The sequence below is a fragment of the Cyprinus carpio genome, chromosome A22 (assembly GCF_018340385.1).
Source record: "Cyprinus carpio isolate SPL01 chromosome A22, ASM1834038v1, whole genome shotgun sequence".
Taxonomy (NCBI): domain Eukaryota; kingdom Metazoa; phylum Chordata; class Actinopteri; order Cypriniformes; family Cyprinidae; genus Cyprinus; species Cyprinus carpio.
Window position 1 is genome coordinate 9,472,421 of NC_056593.1, and position 20,914 is coordinate 9,493,334.

A 20,914-nucleotide genomic window follows, 5' to 3' on the forward strand; every position below is an offset into this window, starting at 1 on the left:
ACCATAAAATCAAATCACACGCAGTCAAAACGCAGTCTAGGCCTTTCCTCTCTCTGTTTCTTCAAGCTTATAATATGCTTTGCCACAGCTGATGAATTCTAATATCTTTCGCTAACCTCTGCCAGCTCAAATAACAGAACTATGGAAGATGAACTCCATAAGCAAAACAAGGCAGTGAGTCATTTTTGTTTACACTTTTGTTTGTTAAAGCAATGCTAGTATGTCTATTTTCATGTGACAGACCATACAAATTACATAAGGACTTTTCATTTCACATCATAAATCGACATTCTGCCACTATGGAGCATCAAAACATTTCTGTGCCATTAGCCTCACAAAATTTGTTTTTATGATTCTTCTGTCCTTTTCAAAGCTTGAATGCTCTTCACTGATAAACTTTGAGAGAATTTGGAGAATGATGCAGTGATTTATGCCATTAGGAGAGTCTTTGTGCAAATGCAAGATGGAAGGGAGCTCTGATAGGGATCGGATTAAAGCACACTGCTGCATGGCAAATCATATTACCCTGGTTAACTGACCCACACAGACCTTTTCCCTGCCAAGACGCAACTGGTTACCATAGAGACCTGTTGTTCTGTCCCCAGGTTTTCCTGTGGTACTCTCTGGCAAAGAGTCTATGTGTGGACCTACTAACTGTAGAGAAGACCAGTTATCACAAGTTATGATATATATCTCAGTAACTATAAGGTTATGAGTCAAAAATCCAATTCCACAGTTTTGTATGTTGGTTTCAAACACCTTGTTTTATGAATTTTCTTTTCCAAAATAAAATAACATAATGATTTTAAGTCAGTGATATCCAGTATCCACCACTTTTTTTGAACGCTGAAGTACACTATTTAATAATAAAGTGATACCAGTTTGCAACATAGACGAAAGCGCTGACACCAGAAGTCTTGCACATGCAAATTTGAAAATGTCTGTGTCCATTGATGCCTTAAAGGGATACTCCAACCCAAAATGAAAATTTTGTCATTAATCACTTATCCCCATGTCGTTTCAAACCCATAAAAGCTCCGTTCGTCTTCGGAACACAATTTAAGATATTTTGGATGAAAACCGGGGAGGCCTGTGTCTGTCCCATAGACTGTCAAGTAAATAACAGTGTCAAGGTCCATAAAAGGTCTGAAAGTCGTCGTCAGAATACTCCATCTGCCATCAGAAGTACAATCTGGGTTATATGAAGCGACAGGAACACTTTTTGTAAGCGAATAAAACAAAAATAACATTTATTAAACAATTCCTCTGTCAGCAGTCTCCTCTGTGTCTCTCTATATGCTCTTCTGTATGTGCTCCGTGCAACATCCGCGATGTGCTGTTTTCTTTCAAATCAAACCTAAATACTCATAGAAACAGCAAATCCTTGTGTCGCGGATGACACAGAAGAGCATACACAGCATACGGTGATATGGAGAGACACAGAGGAGACTGCTGACAAAGGAATTGTTGAATAAAGTTGTTATTTTTGTTTTATTCGCTTACAAAAAGTTTTCCCGTCGCTTCATATAATCCAGATTGCACGTCTGTATTCTGATGACGACTTTCATACCTTTTATGGACCTTGACTCCGTTATTTACTTGGCAGTCTATGGGACAGTCAAAGGCCTCCCGGTTTTCATCCAAAATATCTTAAATTGTGTTCCGAAGACGAACGGAGCTTTTACGGGTGATTAAGTGATTAATGACAAAATTTTCATTTTGGGGTGGAGTATCCCATTAAAGAGTTTCTTTCACTAGTGAAGAAATGGATAACCTGGAGTGGAGCTGGAGTGATAATGGAACGCTTTTAAGCGTGGAGAAGAAATCACTGTCGGTCGTTCCATTAGCTACTTGAATCCATTCCCGCTTTCGTTGACTACTCGGCCTCTTTGATTGGCTGAGAAGAAATATACTACAAACAAGCTAACTATTTTGTTTTGTCCGAAACGTTAATTACAAGATATTAATGACTTGTTTATAGAATTATTGTAAAAAAATGAATTTTATTTACAAATAGTACTTAATAATAGCCACTAGCATGATGACACTCCGAGCTACAATTGCTTAAAATCTAAAGGAAGTGTGCCGTGTTTTTTTTTTTTTTTTAATATTTTCTAGTTTTTATATTATGCTTAGTGAAACTGTTTCAGTAATACTTGAGTAGGAAACGCCTACAGATCTTCTCTGCCTGACGTATGATAGTGTCTGACCTTTACAGAGTAAGTATTAATCTTCTCTGATGCTTCATCTGAGCGCGCGCGTCTCCTCCAGTCTCTCCGCGCGCAGGGAGTAACTCCTCCTTTCGGTAACGTATTTCTGTTGTTGTTCTTGCACGGGCATTACCGCACGCCTGGGAGATCCTGACAGGTGTGGAGAACAAGTTTTTATTCCCATTTTGTGGAAATAACCGGGTGAGAGATGGTGTGATCGAGCCAAACATACAGACGTTCACTGAAGGTACGATTGGATTTGTCTTTTCACATCCTGTTCAACTGTGTTGTTCTAGAAAATTAGATTTGGAGGGATCTAAAACTAAAACCGATTCATTTCCTTATCCAAATGTGGTATTGTAATGACGACCATATTGATTTGTGTGGATTTTGTACAAATTTATATTATTTTTTACTTTGTTAAAAAGTCTAAATGTAATGCATGCTTTCTGTGTTTGTTATTCTAAACTCTAGATCTATATATATATATATATATATATATATATATATATATATATATATATATATATAGGTTATATATATATATAAAACAGTCACATTTATTAATGAATCAGCTAGCCTATTTAATAAAGATTATGTTGTTATAAGGACATATTTTTTTACATCACGTTGGAGAAAGTGGTCAGATTGTGTTTATATTAATGTATTTAAAAGGTTTTTTCCTGAATATATACTTCATACTCTAGAGCAGGTAACCATGGCAACCGATCGCGATACGAACAATTAATGGTACAATATGCGATTCGAGTTTTTCTCGAAAATATCTCTGAAAACGTAAACTCCTAGTTGCCTAATTCAATAATTTGCACACCTGCCATCAATCTTTTTTTAAATGCAGAAGTAAGTTGTTTTCTGTGAATGTGCGAGACTTCTAATTCATTAGCCGATAGGTAAATAACAAAAAGAATAAAGTGCAGTAAATGGTAAAACTATTTGGGCTACAAACTAGGTAATGATTACGACAATACACTAAAATAAAATTATACGAAATACCAGTTTGCAATATCAAGGGCTGTTTTGTACAGCTAAGAGCAACTGGAAGCGAATCAGTGTTGTCAAGTCCACAGTTTTCCTGTGGAATTGGGCTACTTTTATACTGTTGCCACCATAGATAGGTATTTATATAGATAGGTAGATATTTTATATATATATATTTGACAGCTCCAAGCACGTAGACGTGTCCGCCAATCTTGCAACAGTCAACTTGACGTCATTCACCATAATAATCAATAAATATTCGAAGATGCCACAATCCTGCCCAGCCGATATTTGTAAAAATATTTAAATTCCCAAAGAGACGGGATAACCTTCCACAGGTGAGAATGCGAGAGAGGGGCGGAACCATAGATATGTAAGGCTTTTGGCGTCTTCGAATATTCATTGACTATTATGGTGATTGGTGAATGACTTCAAGTTGACCCTTCCAATATGGCGGACGGCTTATGTATGGCGGCCCATAGAAACAGTCACTAATAAGGCATATACATATACATATCTATAGTTGCCACGGGTAGTTTTTTTAGTCCGCAGGTTGAAACGAATCACCCCCCCGCCAATTTTGAGCCAATTTCCACCAGAACGTGATTAGGCTAGTTTGGGCCGTAATTGGGCTAGTTTTGGGAAGTAGTTGACTTGGCTTTGTTACATAGACCAGGCAACCCTGAAGCGAATGAGACTGGAAGCCCATTTGAGTTACAAATATCCACAAACCAGCTTTTATGTTAAAAATAAGGTGGATAGGGACATTTTCCAAAAATAGAATTCAAAGTAAATGTATTTTTCAATAGCCATTAGGAAATGTAAAGGTGTGACAGCTGATAGTAGTTTACCTTTATTAATTAAGAGAAACTTCTCTCTCTTGTGGTTTAACGGTTGAAGGTGAAAGTAATGGTTGATAGGAATGTTGTTCATACATCTAACCCCATCCTTAAACTGAACTCAAACCCTAAACCTAAATTGAACCTAAATCTAATAGAAATGTTATACCCGGATCATCACGGATGGAAAGAAGTTGGGTTTCCTCTGTATGTAGATCTCTGTGCTATTTTGTTTTCCGATTACATGTCACGTAACACACAATAAACAACATACATCCCTCCACTAACCAAACACATATTAGATGTTTTCTAACAGAGATGCTGATTGCATCTGGGCTTTGAGGCCAAGCAAAATGCAAATGCATTCTGTGAGGAGAAACACAGAAATAAGAACCTTTCCAGAGGTTGTCTAACTCAGTACCTGACCAAAACTGCTGGTGATGGAAGAATATTGTTGCGGGAGTGCTATTCTGAATTATTGAAAAACTGGAGCTGTGATTTTGCAAAGGCATTGTCTTATTTAAAAAAATGTTGTAGCAGATTACAATGATGCATCACTTATATACTTATTTTGATTGGCTTAGAAGATAACCTCACTCATTTAAAACTATAGATACAAAAAAAAAATCTTTAAACTGGTTTAGTGAATTTTTATCAGTTTAAAAAATAAATTAATTAAAAAACAAGTGATAAATATTCAAATAAATTATTTTAATAAATGACTAAAACAAAACCTATTAAATTAGCATTATTAACGATCTAATGTTTTGAGATGGGTCTAGAGTAGATTTTTTTTAACATTTAAAATATAATAATACTAAAAAGTGAGGGATTTATTTTCCATTCTCTGAGTTACAAGTGTTGTAACAAGATATCAGTCTTCAAAAGGTCATTGCTCTGGCATCAAACACTACAAGTTGGTTTATGGGCCCTAGGGGCTGGAAATTGGTTAATGCAGTGAGCTGCTTCCCAGCCCTCTGTAGTAGAAATGAATTAAAGCCAGTTCAGAGTAGAGCCAGCCAACAGCTAATGTGGAGAGCCAGAGATTATACCACCAAATATAGTGTATATATATATACAGTGTGTAATATATATACAGATATTTTAGGATATGTATCTATATAATGTCATATCTAATATTTACTATTTTATATTACACACTGCAGCATTTTAAATATAGTTTAAAGAAAATAGTACATTTTACTGACAATACCGTCCTAAAATATCTTAAAGTTAGTTATTTATATATATATATTTATTAAATTTCTTAAAGTTAGTTATATATATATATATTTGTTTTTTTACGTGAGTCAGTTTATTGGTGCATAGAATTTTCTTCTCTTTTTTGATTAAAAATGGTAAATTGAAGTATTTATTATTAATATAATTAAACGTATTAAATAATATATTAATATTATTATTAATTGTTAGTCATTCAAATAATTATAATAATGATTAATTATTGAAATATAAATATAAATAATTTTGATGAAAATTATAGATTAAAGTATTATTATTTGTAAATAATTATTATTATTATTATCGTATTATAATAATATTATATTATTATTAATTATAATATTAATTTTTATTAAATAATTTTATCAAATAGACCAAAATTCCACAGTTTAATAGATCGGTTTAGTTTAGTTTTTATTATTATTATTATTATTATTAATAATAATTTGAATAATCTATAATTATTATTAATACTTAAAAAAAACAATAGTTATTATAACTACATAACTTAAATAATATATATTTGTACACAACCTTTATACAAAGACCAAATGACACTTTAAAAAATAATGTTTTCAAAACGATCAAAACGTAAATAATTATAGTAGTGATTTTATAGAATTGGTTGAGCTGGTTTTATTTAATTTTTTTTTTTTTCAAATGTAAATGCATATTATCGTTGAATTTTTGGTTGTGGGCCCTCAACAAAAAATCCACTTCTAAAGCACTGCCCAAAAAATGCTGAATAAGGTATTTCTTTGAAGCTGGGATGATATTGGAAGTATGCTCTCTAATACAGTTGGGATTGACCTTGGAATGGGACTCGCAATTGAAACCTCTATAAATCCTGCACTCACCAGCCCATGCGCCCTCAGGCTACAAGCAAAGGCATGATGGGATTGTGGAGGATGTATGGGCTCATACAGTATATTTCATTATAAGTACCTTTAAACTGCATTTAAACATGCCACAACATGCAGAACTGAGCAGATGTGCGATGTGTCCCATGCACAAGCACAACCAGTGACAGCAGATGCCCAATGTGTCCCATTTACAAATATACAGATTTCTTTTTATAGACCATTGACTTTAAGCTCTAAATAACTGTATCCATACACCACTTGTTTCACATACAAATGAATATTTGCAGGGGTGACTTTTTATTGGAAATAAAAATATGAAAAATTTATTCACATTTCTTCTTTCAAATCTAAATGCAGCTATTAGTGAATTGACAGATCCATAGGCGTAAATCAAAAGAAGTGTGGAAATGAAAAAAACATTATTTAGATTTAACCGATCTGTGACATTTGAAACCAGTTTATAGGTAAGTAGCTCTTTAATACTTTAAGAGGTCATAGTTTAGGAAAGCTTGAATGGTATTGGAGTTGCTCTCTTTTTTCTTTTACATTTTGTGATTTTGTTACCTTGGAATGGGCCACGGTACTGTTTAATTGAAACCTCATATAAATCCTGCACTCAAAATAAGTAGCCCAATGTGCCCTCAGGCTACAAGCAAAGGCATGATGGGATTGTGGAGGATGTATGGGCTCATACAGTATGTGTTCTGACTGTTGAACATGGCTCTGAGTGGAGGTATTAATTTTTGATTACACTTTATTATTTCATTATAAGTTACCTATTGAACTTGGCATTAAACATGATTCGTAGTCAGGGGAATTGGTTAGGCTGAGTCAGTGACTCCCATGCAGAACTGAGCAGACATTTTTTGCGATGTTCAGTTTTAGTTGTTTAAGATATTTACAGATTATAATAATTCTTTATCATAGACTTATTGAGTTAGCGGCCAAGCAAACATTCTAATTTAGTTTACTTTGTTTTTCATACATTACATTTTTATGTTTACATATTACATTTATTATTGCAGAGGTTGCATAGCCAGCTATAAATGATGGTATTTTTAACATTTAATTGATGTCTTTATTTGTATTTGTATCTTAGTTGCGATTCAAGTTTGTCTCCTGTGTTTTTTATAGTGAACTGACAGATCCATAGTCAGTTTTTCAAAATTTAGATTATTAGATTGGAGGAGGAAAAAACTTTTTGCCATTATTTATTGGATTTAGTCGTCATTTGGAAGTTGAATTCAGTGTTTTTTTATATTATGTATGTACCCCCCACTTTAAATATACTGTACATTTTAAAATAAAACAATTTGATTAGGCTTTTATATAATGTAGTGATGCACAAAGCACCACTCAAGATGCTTTCAAAGCAAGCAGCTTTCTGTTGGTCACCTATTGTCAATAATGTAGTGATGCACAAAGCACCACTCAAGATGCTTTCAAAGCAAGCAGCTTTCTGTTGGTTAGCGCGTCACATTTGCTTGAAAAGCTTGAATCTGCTGTGAAATCTGCTTGGAGAAATGTGTCGCTCTTAAGTGAAATAACCAAAATACCCAATTGACATTAAAACCACTGAAATTACACTATAAAAACTTTAAAATCATTCATAAAATATGAAAATAAGAGCAGCAGTTGTTCATAACAAAAAAAAAATGTTCTTGAAAATCATTGACGTGTTTGTAGAGTAATATTAGATTTATTTGATATTTACTTTGCTCTTTAATCTTTTAAAATCGTGAGTTCTTTCCAAAAAATCTATTACAGGTAGCCAACTGAGGTGAAGGCCATAAGAAACACCAGCAGAAAAATATGAGATTGGACAGTTTCTTGAAAAGAGAAGCAGCCCAGGCCAGAGTAGCAAAATATGAAACACAAAAATATGAAAGTGTGAGAGGGCAGACATTTATGGATGGTGAATATATATTTTTAAAAGTTTGGAAACATAGTTTTTTAGTTGTTGAGTACTTGAGTTTATTTTTATTTTACTTTTTTTTATTTTATTTGACAACTTGGTCATATATGTACTTTTATTATATGGAAAAGAGCAGCATGAACATTCTTCAAAATATCTCCTTTTGTCCTCCACAGAAGAAGGAAAGTCAAACAGGTTTGAAACAACATGAAGGTTAATAATGATGAACAGAACTGAATCTTTGAGTAAACATTTTGGCAGCACTGAATGAGATTTAGACAGGAGATTATTGCATATTTATGCATAAATACCGTATATAATATCTACACTTGTACAGTACATTTTAATTGCAGGATTACAGGATGTTTTCAAATGTCATTTTATTATTATTTTTTTTATGTATTGTAGATGTTATTTTGGATTTTGCTTTATTTTTAGATAATTGATTTAAAAATATATATATAGTAGAACCACCTTTATTCTTCCATTAAATGATATTGCAGTGTATATTATTGCATTGAACACAGCACCTCATACTTGCATTTCTAAGCGTAATTCTGGAGAGAATTCATATGGAGGCACTTTTCACTTGATATTAAAAATGTATACTCATACTTATAAAATTGTTTATATTATCTTACATATTTCAGATCACTAAAATGAAAAATGGCACAAACTTCAGCTTTTCCTCCAATGTTTTTTAACATTTATCCGTGACTTTTCAAGATTAACTGCACTACTAAACTGTCAAGATCCATTTCATTTTAAGCACTTTATAGATTCCTGTAAAACTGCACAGAAGACAGCGTATAATAATTCATAAAGTGCTCATTAATAGTTTAGTATCATGTCAGGTAGGTCTGAATACAGATGCATGTGTCAGCGTCCGGTCTGCATGCCCTATCAGCGCTGCACTAATCCTGTTGCTTTACAATCTGGGATGTATCTCGTATCCCGTCTGCTCCGGTTCGTGTGTGTGAGTGGAAATGCTAAAAGATGCACCACATGTTCCGTGCTGGATTTATTTCTCACCCCCAGCATCAACTTATCTTGTGCTTTTTGCATTAGGCTGATATAAAAAAAAAAAATATAAAAAAAACTGGAAAGATTTTCTATAACATTTATTCATAGGTGCTTTTATCCAAAGTGGTGTATAAATGGAGGATGTTAAAAGCAATTCATAGAAAGGAGGCAACAGCAATAGCAATACAGTTCAAAGTTCCAAAATTGGCAAGAAAACTACAACAGAGCTAAATTTTCACTCAGAAATTGCTATAAAATTTGACAAATAATTCGAAAGACGTGGCAAGATTTTTGCATATATGTTGAATGCATTTTTTATATATACCATTCATGACAATAGTCAAAGCATATGGGTATGCTTTTTATTCATATTTTGTCGATGGAGATTTTATTTATTTATTTATTTATATTGAGAGAATTGCTTTTAGAAAGGACTTTTAGTATGTATTTTGTATTGTTAGTGTAACTGTAACATAGGATTTTATTTGATGTTATTTAATTTTTATTATGTTTCTTGATAGAATTAATGTTTTACAACAACAGTGAAAATTTCTTTATTTTATATTTACAAGAAATAGTTTATATTGTAAAAACATTTTATATTTTATATTATATATATTATAATTTTATTTTATTATTAATGTGTATATATATATATATAATATATATATTATATATCTATATATATATATATATATATATATAATATATATATATATCGTATATACAGTACAGGTCAAAAGTTTTGGAAACATTACTATTTTAATGTTTTTGAAAAGAAAGAAGTCTCTTCTGCTCATCAAGCCTGCATTTATTTGATCAAAAAATACAGAAAAAAAACAGTAATATTGTGAAATATTATTACAACTTAAAATAATTTTTTCTTTTTTTGGAATATATTTAAAAAAAATATTTATTTCCTGTGATGCAAAGCTGAATTTTCAGCATCATTACTCCAGCCTTCAGTGTCACATGTAACATCCAGTCTATCACATGATCATTTAGAAATCATTCTAATATTCTGATTTATTATGAGTGTTGGAAACAGTTCTGCTGTCTAATATATTTGATGAATAAAAGGTTAAAAAGAACTGCATTTATTCAAAATAAAAAAAAATTCTAATAATATATATTCTAATAATATATTTTCTTAACTATCACTTTTTATCAATTTAACACATCCTTGCTGAATAAAAGTATTGATTTTATTTTAAAAAAAAAAAGAAAAAAAAATGACTGACCCCAAATTACTGACCAGTAGTGTATATTGTTATTACAAAATATTTATATTTTAAAAACATAGCTTCTTTTTTTTTTCCTTTTTATTCATCAAAGTATCCTAAAAAAGTATCACATGTTCTGAAAAAATATAAAGCAGCAGAACTGTTTCCAACTTTGATAATGAATCATCATATTAGAATGATTTCTAAAGGATCATGTGATAATGATCCTAAAAATTCAGCTTTGCATCACAGAAATAAATGATAATTTAATGTATAATAAGTTTAAAAACAACTATTTTAAATTGTAATAATATATCACAATATTACATTTTTTCTGTATTTTTTGATCAAATAAATGCAGGCTTGATGAGCAGAAGAAACTTCTTTCAACCTGTACATGTGTAAAAATATAATATATGTTCCCAAAATTTTGACCTGTACTGTGTGTGTGTGTTATATACCTATATATAATATCACATATATTATATATATAATATATATATTTATATATATATAAAAATTTGACTGGCTTTGACTGGATATAAATATATTTATATATAATTAACTAGCAAACTTTTCCTAATAAATGTCCAGGTGTAATTTCCCTCACAGCAGGAGAGGATGAGAGAGGGATAACTAGCAAACTTTTCCTAATAAATGTCCAGGTGTAATTTCCCTCACAGCAGGAGAGGATGAGAGAGGGAGAGAGGGGGGCAGCAGGTGTGTTTCTCTCTGTTTGTCAGGCCTCTGTGAAGCTTCATTTCTCTCCTCAGACTGCATGATTGCATTTCATCAGTGCAGCTCCTTAATCAGATCTGCAGTGCTGGTCAAACTCAATCGCGCAGGGCTGCTTGACCCGACACTTCCTCTGTCAGCACGTGCTGAATCAAACTGAATCAACACTGACGAGTGACGACGTGTCTGTCTAACGTGTCGCTTCTTATGTTGGATTTATGCAGGAATTTTTATTTATTTTTTTTTTTTTTTTTTTTTTGTGGTTTTGCAGTGCCATCTTGCGGACATTGTGACATTGCACCCGAAGTAATGGAGCTCAAAGTGGTCATTTGGCATGCTCACCTGACACCTGTACAAGTGTTCTGACAGTCAGTCTGTGTGTGTTCGCGTCTAGAGTTTCATGGATATCCGGTCGGATGACAGCTGGAACTGTGGTTATAACTGGAGGAATACTCGCGACGGTGATACTCCTGTGTATCATTGTCGTGCTCTGTTACTGTCGACTTCAGGTGAGCGTGCGCCTCATAACTTAAGGCTAAAAAATAATGACAGATATTTTCCTCTATGCATTGAGTTTTGTGAATAAACAAAGCAAAATTAAAACAACGACAGCAACAGATTTGATAGTTTTTTAAAATAAATATTTATACAGTTTAATTTATTTAGAATGATGACAATAGTGAAACAGTAGGGTATACATGTTTTTAATTTAATATGTTTTTATTATTATCATTATTATTGATAGATTTGAAAAAGCTAGCTTTTTTTGTTGTTGATAGATTTGGGTGATTTTTCATGAATTATTTTATTTAAAAAAAGGTGAATCAAGTTTTATTTATAAGTTTATTACTTTTATTTTATTCATAATGATTGCAATAGTGAAAAAATAGGGTGTAGTTTTTTTATAGATTTGAATGATTTTTATTTTATTTATACACTATTTTATTTTTTATTTGTAATGATAACACAAGTCGACAGTTATAATTTTTTTATCGATTTTAATTATTTTTTATTTATAAACTTTATTATTTTTGTTTGTAATGAATACAATAGTGAAACAGTATGATGTAGATTTTGATAAACTTAATTACTTTTTTTTATTTACAGCAGTAACAATCGTGAAGTAGAAAGTGGATTTTTTTATTTTATTAAATGTAATATTGTTTCTTTTGTTAGATTTAAATGAAGTCAGTGAGTTGTTTTATTTATAAAAACTTTATTATTTAATTTGATTTTATTTATCATGATAGATTTATTAAAAATCAATTATATTTTTCTTTTGGATTTGGTGATCTTGTATGAAAAAGTTAGTGCTCCTGTAATCAAAAAAGAACAATAATAATTTTTCATACATTCATTCATTCATTTCTCCAGTGATGTCCTAAGGCATTCCTATCTGTCTAACTGACTCACTGGCCTTGTTTTTTTCTAGTATTATTGCTGTAAGAAGAATGGATCCGATCCAGATGCTGTTTGCTCACAACCCCAGTTTGCCTGCAATGCATGCAGCACATCTAGGTTGGATGGGATCGCCTCTAACCCGCTCTCCCTGTCGCCGGAGCCCACGCCACCGCAGAGCTTCTGCCCCACCTGCTCCTCATACAGCTCTCCGTTTTACATCAGTGCCATGGACAAAACGCGGAACGGGGCTGAGCGGATCACTTACATGCCGTCCCACTATGACAGCCCGTGCCTGTCTCTCACCCTTCCTTCTTTGCACAGTGCATCGCTGAGCTCTCGAAGCCATCCGGACCTCTACTCCAACACACGTGCCATAAGCACTGATGTCTGATCAGTGACGTCCACCGAAGTCACCCCTACTGTTTCTTCTGTGTACAAAACAGAGTGAATGGGGACAGCGCGTACTCAGTTTTTACATTTTATCTGTCTAGCAGTAAATTGAAATCGATAATGTTTTATAGAAAATGACATAAATTGGTTGATTAATCTGTATTTTTGTCTTGTTTTTAAATCTAAGCATACTTAAAATAAGATAAATGCACTTGAGAAGCAAAGGCTTATTTTTCTTAAATCTTGAATTTGTTTTTATGTTTAATTTTTTCCTGTTATTTTAGTAGACTTCACTAAACTAAAAGTTAGATTTGTGCTAAATCAAGAAAAAAAATGGCCATTTTCAAAAAAAATGGACAAAAGTGAACAATGAAATAAAATAATGCAATGAAAATAAACAAATAAACAATTAACATTAAATAACGTAAATTAGATAAACAACATAACTATTCTCTGAAGATAAGTTTTAACATCTTACACTTTTTCAAAAGGTGTTTAAATGTTTTTAGGGAAAACAAAACAAAAATACAGATTTCAAGGCATTCTGGAAAATAATTATTTTCTAGAGTGAAGGGCTAAAACTAGCGAAAACAATCTGCCGGTTTTCAAAAGCAATGAACAAAAATAAATAAATAAAATAGAACAAAAACAACAATGAAATAAAAATAAACAAAATAGTTATTCTTTGAAGTTTTAACATCTTATGCTATTTGAAGGTGTTGTCAAGACAAAAATTCTGACTGAGAAAAAACAACTTGCAGCGAAGGGTAAGGGCTCCTGGTTTTCTAAGCAGCCTTCAAAAACTGGGCTTCCTGTAATGGGCTAATGTATGAGGGCTATCCTACACAAGAACATTTTGTTATTGTGCCACAATAAAACATTTTATTTCATTATTTCATTTTTTTGCAATTCCACTTGGTGGCGCCAGAGGTGCAAAAATCACACACTTGATCTTTAATTAAAAGATCTCTATGCAAGATCAGTGTAATCTGTAATAACAAGGGGTCTGAGTGTCTAATTAGTCCATGATGAGATGTTTGAGGTAATTTAGTGATGTGTTTATGATACACTTTCTTTTTATTACATGCAAAAGTTTGAATATGGTTCTGTTTGCTTGTAAACCTGGTTTCACCAAACTTTTATTAGCCAAACAGTGGCTCATGTTTAGTTAAGGGTAATGTGTTCCTCTTTTGCGTGTCCAGCCGACTTGTTTGAGTTCATTTGTTATGCTCGATCATGAATATCTGTCAATGACAAAGATATGATGATAACTAGTAGCAACTGTTACTTTCTATGTGAAGAAAAATATTTTTTACTGTAGTGTCTTTAGACTGTTTAAAACATTAGCAGTGTTTTTCAAATGAACCAGTGAGCAAATAAAGAAATAAATTAAGAATACTTTCTACTCTGTGCCTTGCAAAGAAGCAAAATGATTATCATAATATATTAATAATAATAATTAATATAATGATAGCTTGGATCTACCACTTTTTTATTTATTTGATCTTTTTTACAGAAATTAAAGAGTTTTTTTTCACTCTAACTTAAATTTGCTTTTTGTGTGTTTTTATTAAGTGAATTATTTTTGTATTAAGTGTAGTTTTTGTTTCATTTTATTTAATGAATTATAAAAAAAACAAAATGTTTTATTAACATTAATTAATTTGAATTAATATCAAATAATTCAATATAAAAATATTTAATAGACTAATAATAGCTTGTCTCTACTACTTTATAATATATATATATATATATAATATATATATATATTATATATATATATATATATATATATATATATATATTAGATCAGAGATTAAAGTTTTATTTTGTCATTTTAATCAGAATTTAGCTTTAATCACATTGGCTTTTTTCTTTTTTTATTGCTTAATTATTATTTATGTACTTTTGTTTCATTTTATTTTATAAATTACTACTATTTTTGGTATTTTTGTTTAATTGCAATTTGTTTTATGAATTATAAATTAAATCTACTATATTAAAAATACGTTTTTATTAATGTTAATGAATATAATGATGAATTATTTTGTATTTATTTATAATGACATAACATAGAAATATTTAAGATAACGAATAGTTTGGCTCTTCGTAAAAGACTGAAAAGATATTTATCACAGAAATTAGTTTTTTATTTTTACGTTGTAATCAGAATTCTGCCTTATTGATATTTACGTTTTTATAAATTAAGTGTATTTTTATTATTTTGTTTCATGTTATTTATAAATTACATGAAATGTACTTCAACAAAATACGTTTTATTAATATTTTCATATTAAATGAATTTGTATTAATGATATAATCTATTTTTGGTGTCTTAAATACCAAAACACACAAAACACATCACCTCTCATGACCCCCCCTGACCCCCCGCGAACGCTGACGAGAGCTTGCTGATTATTTCTGCGCATCTTCACGCGTCTGCACGCGCGTCGCTCAGCTGACAGACTCTCAGCAAGTAAGTTGATTTTTCACCTCCTCAGGAAACTCGCAGCAAACACCAAAATGAAAGAAAAAAAACCGTCCGCGTTAACACGACACGCGCTCGGGTTTGTTTTATATTCAGCGTGGGAGTGTTTAAAAGCCTACGGGGCTCGTAAGCGCTTATTTTAAAGTTAAATTGGCAGAAAATGAGCTATTAGCGGTGGCTAGCTTGCTAACAGACTAGCTTCAGGTTAGTTAGGCTGCTTCTCACGGACAGCACACATTGTGTTTAGGATTTTAACTAGCTGTTACGATGGGTTGTGTGTTATGAAAAACGTTAGTAGTACGAAACGGTGTCAGTCAGCCTTATTTTGGGCTGTTGAAGGCGTTTCCTGTCTTTGAATCCCTGTTTAGTCAGCTGCTAATATTTTGACGGTTTTTGCAGGGATTTTTGCACAAATATATATTTTATTTGTTCTTAAATAGCTGGTCATAAAAGCTCGTTGTGTGATACCGTTTGCTGCTTACTGTGCGTATTTATGACACTAAATTTCGTAATACTAAAAAATCATTATTTGTGTGTATATATGTATATGTGTGTGTGTGTGTATAATATATATATATATATATATATATATATATATAATATATATCTATATATATATATATATCCAGTATATGCTATAGCTCAGATAAGGAACAGGTGTGATGAATAAAATATTGTAATTTACAAAGGCACACTAGTTTGTTTGGCTAATGTTTGAAAGGGTTTGAAAGGGTTTAGGATGATAAAACAAACATGTTTAAAATGTTCCGCTCTGCTAGCCATGAACTCCTCACCTGTGTTTTTAAATGTTAAAGGCCTCACCTCACTGTACATTGTACATAAGTAACTTGTCTACAATTACTGAAAATGTCTTAATCTTAATCACAGGCTGTGATAGAGCCGTTTCTTACTGTTCTGGGCTGCGTTTCTCAAAAGCATCGTGAGCCTAAGCTGATCGTAGCTCCATTGGTTTCAAGAAGGTTCATTTAGCTTTAAGAGTGTTTTAACTCTTATAAAAAAATTGTACAAAAATTTTATATATATATATATATATATATAAGTCATTAAAGTTACTATTAGATGGTTATCTTTTATTAGTATTTTTGTTAAATTAAAAGAAAATATTTAATATGTATTAATTATTTATTATTTTTGCTATTTTGCATTTCTATTTGTTCTATTTTATTGTATGATTTATACAATAAATAAAATTTGGCTGATATGATCTATCTATAATAATTTTTTTTTAAATTGAAACTTAAATCTATTAAGTAATGTGCATTTAAATGTAGTATGTTACTTTTGATAATGATCTAAAGCTTAGGATAAAATGTATAATATTTATAATCATATAATGCAATTTGTAATAGTAATGTAATATTGTAAATTCACAATACTGCACAGCCCTGTGCCTTGTTGCTTAATTATGTAGTTCCTCTGTTTGTCCCAATTACTCTTCTGTTCCTTTTTTGCTGGGTGATTTAATCGGACAGATTTTCTTGTATTACATCATGGCTGGCCCTGAACGAGAGCTCTGACAGAGAGACAAATAACTCAGGATTTTGAACTTTAAACACTGTGTTGGACGGCAGGAAAGCCTTGGCTCTTTCTCAGTAGTTCAGTGTCATGTAGTTTATGCCATGTTGTAGAAAACTTATACTGTACTAGTAGAGTATCTGTTTGTTGTCTTTAAATTATGGGTGTGAGTGATACAGAAAGCATAGAGGATAAACTGTTGTTTCAAAAGCCTGTTTCTCCTGCTGCGGCCTGCAGTATGTGTGTGTGTGAGAGAGAGAGAGAGAGTACTGTGAAAAACACACCCAGAATCAGTAAACTGCACCAGTTTTATCTGTGCTTGAACATCTGAGACAGGCTCAGGCTCAGTTTAACCCTCCCAACTGCTTGGTGGTGTTTAGTACTGATCACTACAGCAACAGGAACATGATGTGAAGTGACATCCATAGTAGTAAATAGTAATCTTAGTTCCTTAACTGGCTAATTCTAAAATAGTGACCATGAGTTTGTAATTGGTTAAAGTTTGAGTCCTCTTGGTGGTTTGTGCCGTCTAATTCAATTTTAATGACTAACTGGTTCTCTTTAGCGGGTAGCTAAATGCATTCTCTGTTTATGTCAAGCGAGAAACTACTACATAATGAAAATGAAAGGCACACAGAGACCTTCTGTTAGCGTACGGTTTTATCCTGTGCATTTTTCAATGGCTGTAATTGATGGAGAATGACGGCCACATGACTGCTGTGTGTGTGAATGTGAAGACCCTTTCACCCACCGTGACCCCCTGATATGAACTCAAGGAAGCAACTGTTAAATTACTGCAGTTGCTATATTTGCTGGACAGTTGTTTGAGATCATCATCACCACCGCATGATAGTTGTATAATAGTACGTGATTTTTTTTTTATGTGTGAAAAAACTCGCTGCATACTGAGTGTGCACATCAGTGGTGGTTTCAGAGTCTTTGCTTTGAGATGCTTTAAGCTGTGAAAATGCAATCAGATAGAAAGATGACACCCCGATAAACATGAACTTGCTTGTTGAATCAGCAATAATGTGCGAAATAGTAGATGGTTGATATCATTTTCAAATGACACTGCTGTAACTCTCTAAAAGTGACTAGTGCTTTAGTGCTTATTGATTGTTTGATTGTTTTTTTGCTTGGTTCAGCTTCTGCCTGTCTGAACATGATTAGTATCCAAAGATATATGATGTGAAATGTCAAAATGGACCATTTTTACTGTTTAATAAATTCCCCACATCATATTGTGCACAGTTGTTTTGTATTCCAAAGAAAAGATATTTTTTATAATTTCTTCTGAAATGTAATAACATATTGGAAGTGACTTTTCTGATGTCATCAAGGCTTTGTGGGTGGGGAAAAATGTGTTACATATATACAATGTTACATACATAAAATATAAGGAATATATATATCAGTCCAGTCATTGAGTATGTGTGTGTGTGTGTGTATGTATATATATATATATATATATATATATATATATATATATCTGCCAATATGGTTTTGATTTATAATATCTTAAAATTGCAAAAGTGTAACAGGTCTGTCTTGTTGGTAGGGTTGCAGCAGCAGAGTCCAGTCATTGAGTATTTTACGTTGCAGAAGTTAAAGTAGATCTTTAAATCCACTATGTACCCAGTGTAACAGGTCTGTCTTGTTGGTAGGGTTGCAGCAGCAGTGGGCCGAGCGGGCAGACTGTCCCTGGCTATCATGGATGACAGCTCCTCTCTGGGCAGAGTGAGCGGCTCCACTGAATCTGTGTCAACCGTCACCAGTGAGGAGTTTGTGCTTGTGCCGCCCACTGCTGGGGGCTCCCCCTCCAGCTCAGAGGGGAGGCCCAGGCTCAAGGTGTTTCTTTCTACACCCTGCTAAGCATCCTTTACTGTTTGTTTTAATGTGTAAATAAGAATGAAGTTAAAAGTAATCTAGAATATTTATCATGTGCCATCTCCCTCTGTGTCAGATGTCGTGGAATGGGAGTGAGCAGTTGGAGCGGGCGATGGAGGAGGTGTTGGATGATGTTTGTGATGGACCAGGATCTGCAGAGGAGAAAGGAAGTCCTACAGAAATCAGTTCTCAGATCAGACCACCCAGCCTGACTTTGGACACTGGACCTCATGGTACATCCTGCTTGCAATAACAAACTAACTCTGTTTTATCCTGAACTCCCATTGGTCCTTATTAAACCATGTCTTATAAATATTTTACAAATAAAAGGGATACTCCACCCCAAAATGAAAATGTTGTCATTAATCACTTACCCCCATGTCGTTCCAAACCCGTAAAAGTTTTGTTCGTCTTCGGAACACAATTTAAGATATTTTGGATGAAAACCGGGAGGCCTGTGACTGTCCCATAGACTGCCGAGTAAATAACAGTGTCAAGGTCCAGAAAAGTATGAAAGACATCGTCAGAATAGTCCATCTGCCATCAGTGATTCAACCGTAACATTATGAAGCAACGAGAATACTTTTTGTACTAGAAGAAAACAAAAATAACGTCTTTATACAACAAGTCGTGTCCTCTGTCTCTCCCCACATCACTGTAGCACCATTTTGGAAAACACCTGCTAAACGCAAACTGCGTACGGCCTTCTGTGTCAGCCGCACCACAAGGATACGAATTAACGCTTTGATTTGAAAGAAAACAGGGCATCCTTGTGTCGCGGCTGACACAGAAGAGCGTACGCAGTTTGGAACGACATGGGGGTAAGTGATTAATGACAAAACTTTCAGTTTTGGGCGGAGCATCCCTTTAACAGAGGCAAAGCTAAACTGTACTAAGATATTTCTCTATTTTTATTTTTATTAATAATAATTTTCAGGGCTGTTTCGATACATATTGAATATCATTTTTCAGTATGATTCATTTTTAGCAAGTTTGCCATTTTATACTTTATATATATACATTTTACAATATACTGTATACAGTGTGTAACCTCATTTATTTTAGGTTGCCAAGTGCAAAAGTGCTTCCTGTTGCCAAGTGCTAAAATTGGGAGGACTTTGAACACTTACTTCCTCTCTGCCTTGCACAAACTTCCTCATTCAGTCACTCTTGACAATGGACCTAAACATAAAACAAAGGTTTATTCAAAGCAACAGTTTATTGTTTGAGGATTTCGACACAAGAATCTAAAGAAATAGTCAGCATAAAACACATTGTTCTACCTCTTAAATATGATTTAATGAGCCACTTGATGACTTAAAATCTCAAATATAAAAACAAATTGTAGAGAAGAAAATAAACAAATACACGTTTCTGCAACCTTATACAGTATTGACACTTCTTTGTCTGTGTCTGCAGAAGCATCAGCAGCAGTTTTGGAGAGTTCAGCAATACAGGAGGAAGACAGTGTGCAGTTCAGTAAACTGTCCTATCTTGGCTGCACCTGGGTGAAGGCCCCTCGTAATGAGACAGAGGCCCAGAAAGCCATGGTCACCCTGCGGGCAGAGAGCGCCATCCCCATACCCGTCACCCTTCATGTGCCCAATGGTCCAGACGGTTGTGTCCGGTCAGTCATTTGCCAAAAATGCAGTCGGGTCCACAAGTCTGAGACCACTAATATTTTTTGGAAAAAAAGTTTTTTTATTTAATTAAAAATTAGATTTATTTAATTTTTTATTTCCACATTTTTGAATTTTGTAAAAAAAAATTTACAAAGGATCTTCTAAAAATTTCTGTTGATTTGCAGATTTTCTTTATTTTTTTAATAATACGTTTTGTTGAATCGCTTTTATATCCTGAATTTTTCTATTAAAATATATTATTCATTCAATATCTATGATTAGTTTACTCTATATTTATTTAGAATTTTTCTAGTTTCACTATTTTTGCCCATCACAAATAGTATTTTAAAACTTTGTTTAATTTCAGACAGTGCTAATTTCGTCAATGAAGACAGCAACAACGACGAAAAATATTCGTAAAAAAACAATATCTCTGACACAGACGAGAGACGTATAAGATAAAAAAAAAATATCATAATAAAAAAAATAATAAAAAATATACCCCATCTCTTTTAACAACAAGAAAAAACACGAATATAATGTT

The 20,914-nt window shown here is 32.7% G+C and overlaps 2 protein-coding genes across 4 annotated transcripts in view; both read left to right on the plus strand.

The window, feature by feature from the left end:
* Positions 1-2,227: 2,227 nt before the first annotated feature.
* LOC109104484 (protein FAM163A-like) lies at positions 2,228-14,235 on the plus strand. Of its 2 annotated transcripts, none has more exons than XM_019117784.2 (3): positions 2,228-2,457; positions 11,318-11,555; positions 12,479-14,235. In XM_019117784.2, the coding sequence occupies exons 2-3, from the start codon at positions 11,463-11,465 to the stop codon at positions 12,836-12,838; spliced, it is 453 nt and encodes a 150-aa protein (XP_018973329.1). In that variant the 5' UTR covers positions 2,228-2,457; positions 11,318-11,462; the 3' UTR covers positions 12,839-14,235. The 2 variants fall into 2 exon arrangements, with proteins under 2 accessions (XP_018973329.1, XP_018973328.1); XM_019117783.2 differs by having other exon boundaries at positions 11,441-11,555.
* Positions 14,236-18,525: 4,290 nt separating this feature from the next.
* LOC109112558 (rab GTPase-activating protein 1-like) overlaps positions 18,526-20,914 on the plus strand; it is an 86,391-nt gene continuing 84,002 nt past the window's right edge. For both annotated transcript variants that reach the window (XM_042711801.1, XM_042711799.1), the window contains exons 1-3: positions 18,526-18,709; positions 18,825-18,981; positions 20,168-20,375. In XM_042711801.1, the coding sequence (XP_042567735.1) occupies positions 18,572-18,709; positions 18,825-18,981; positions 20,168-20,375 (503 nt within the window). In that variant the 5' untranslated portion in view covers positions 18,526-18,571. The remainder of the gene's footprint in view (positions 18,710-18,824; positions 18,982-20,167; positions 20,376-20,914) is intronic.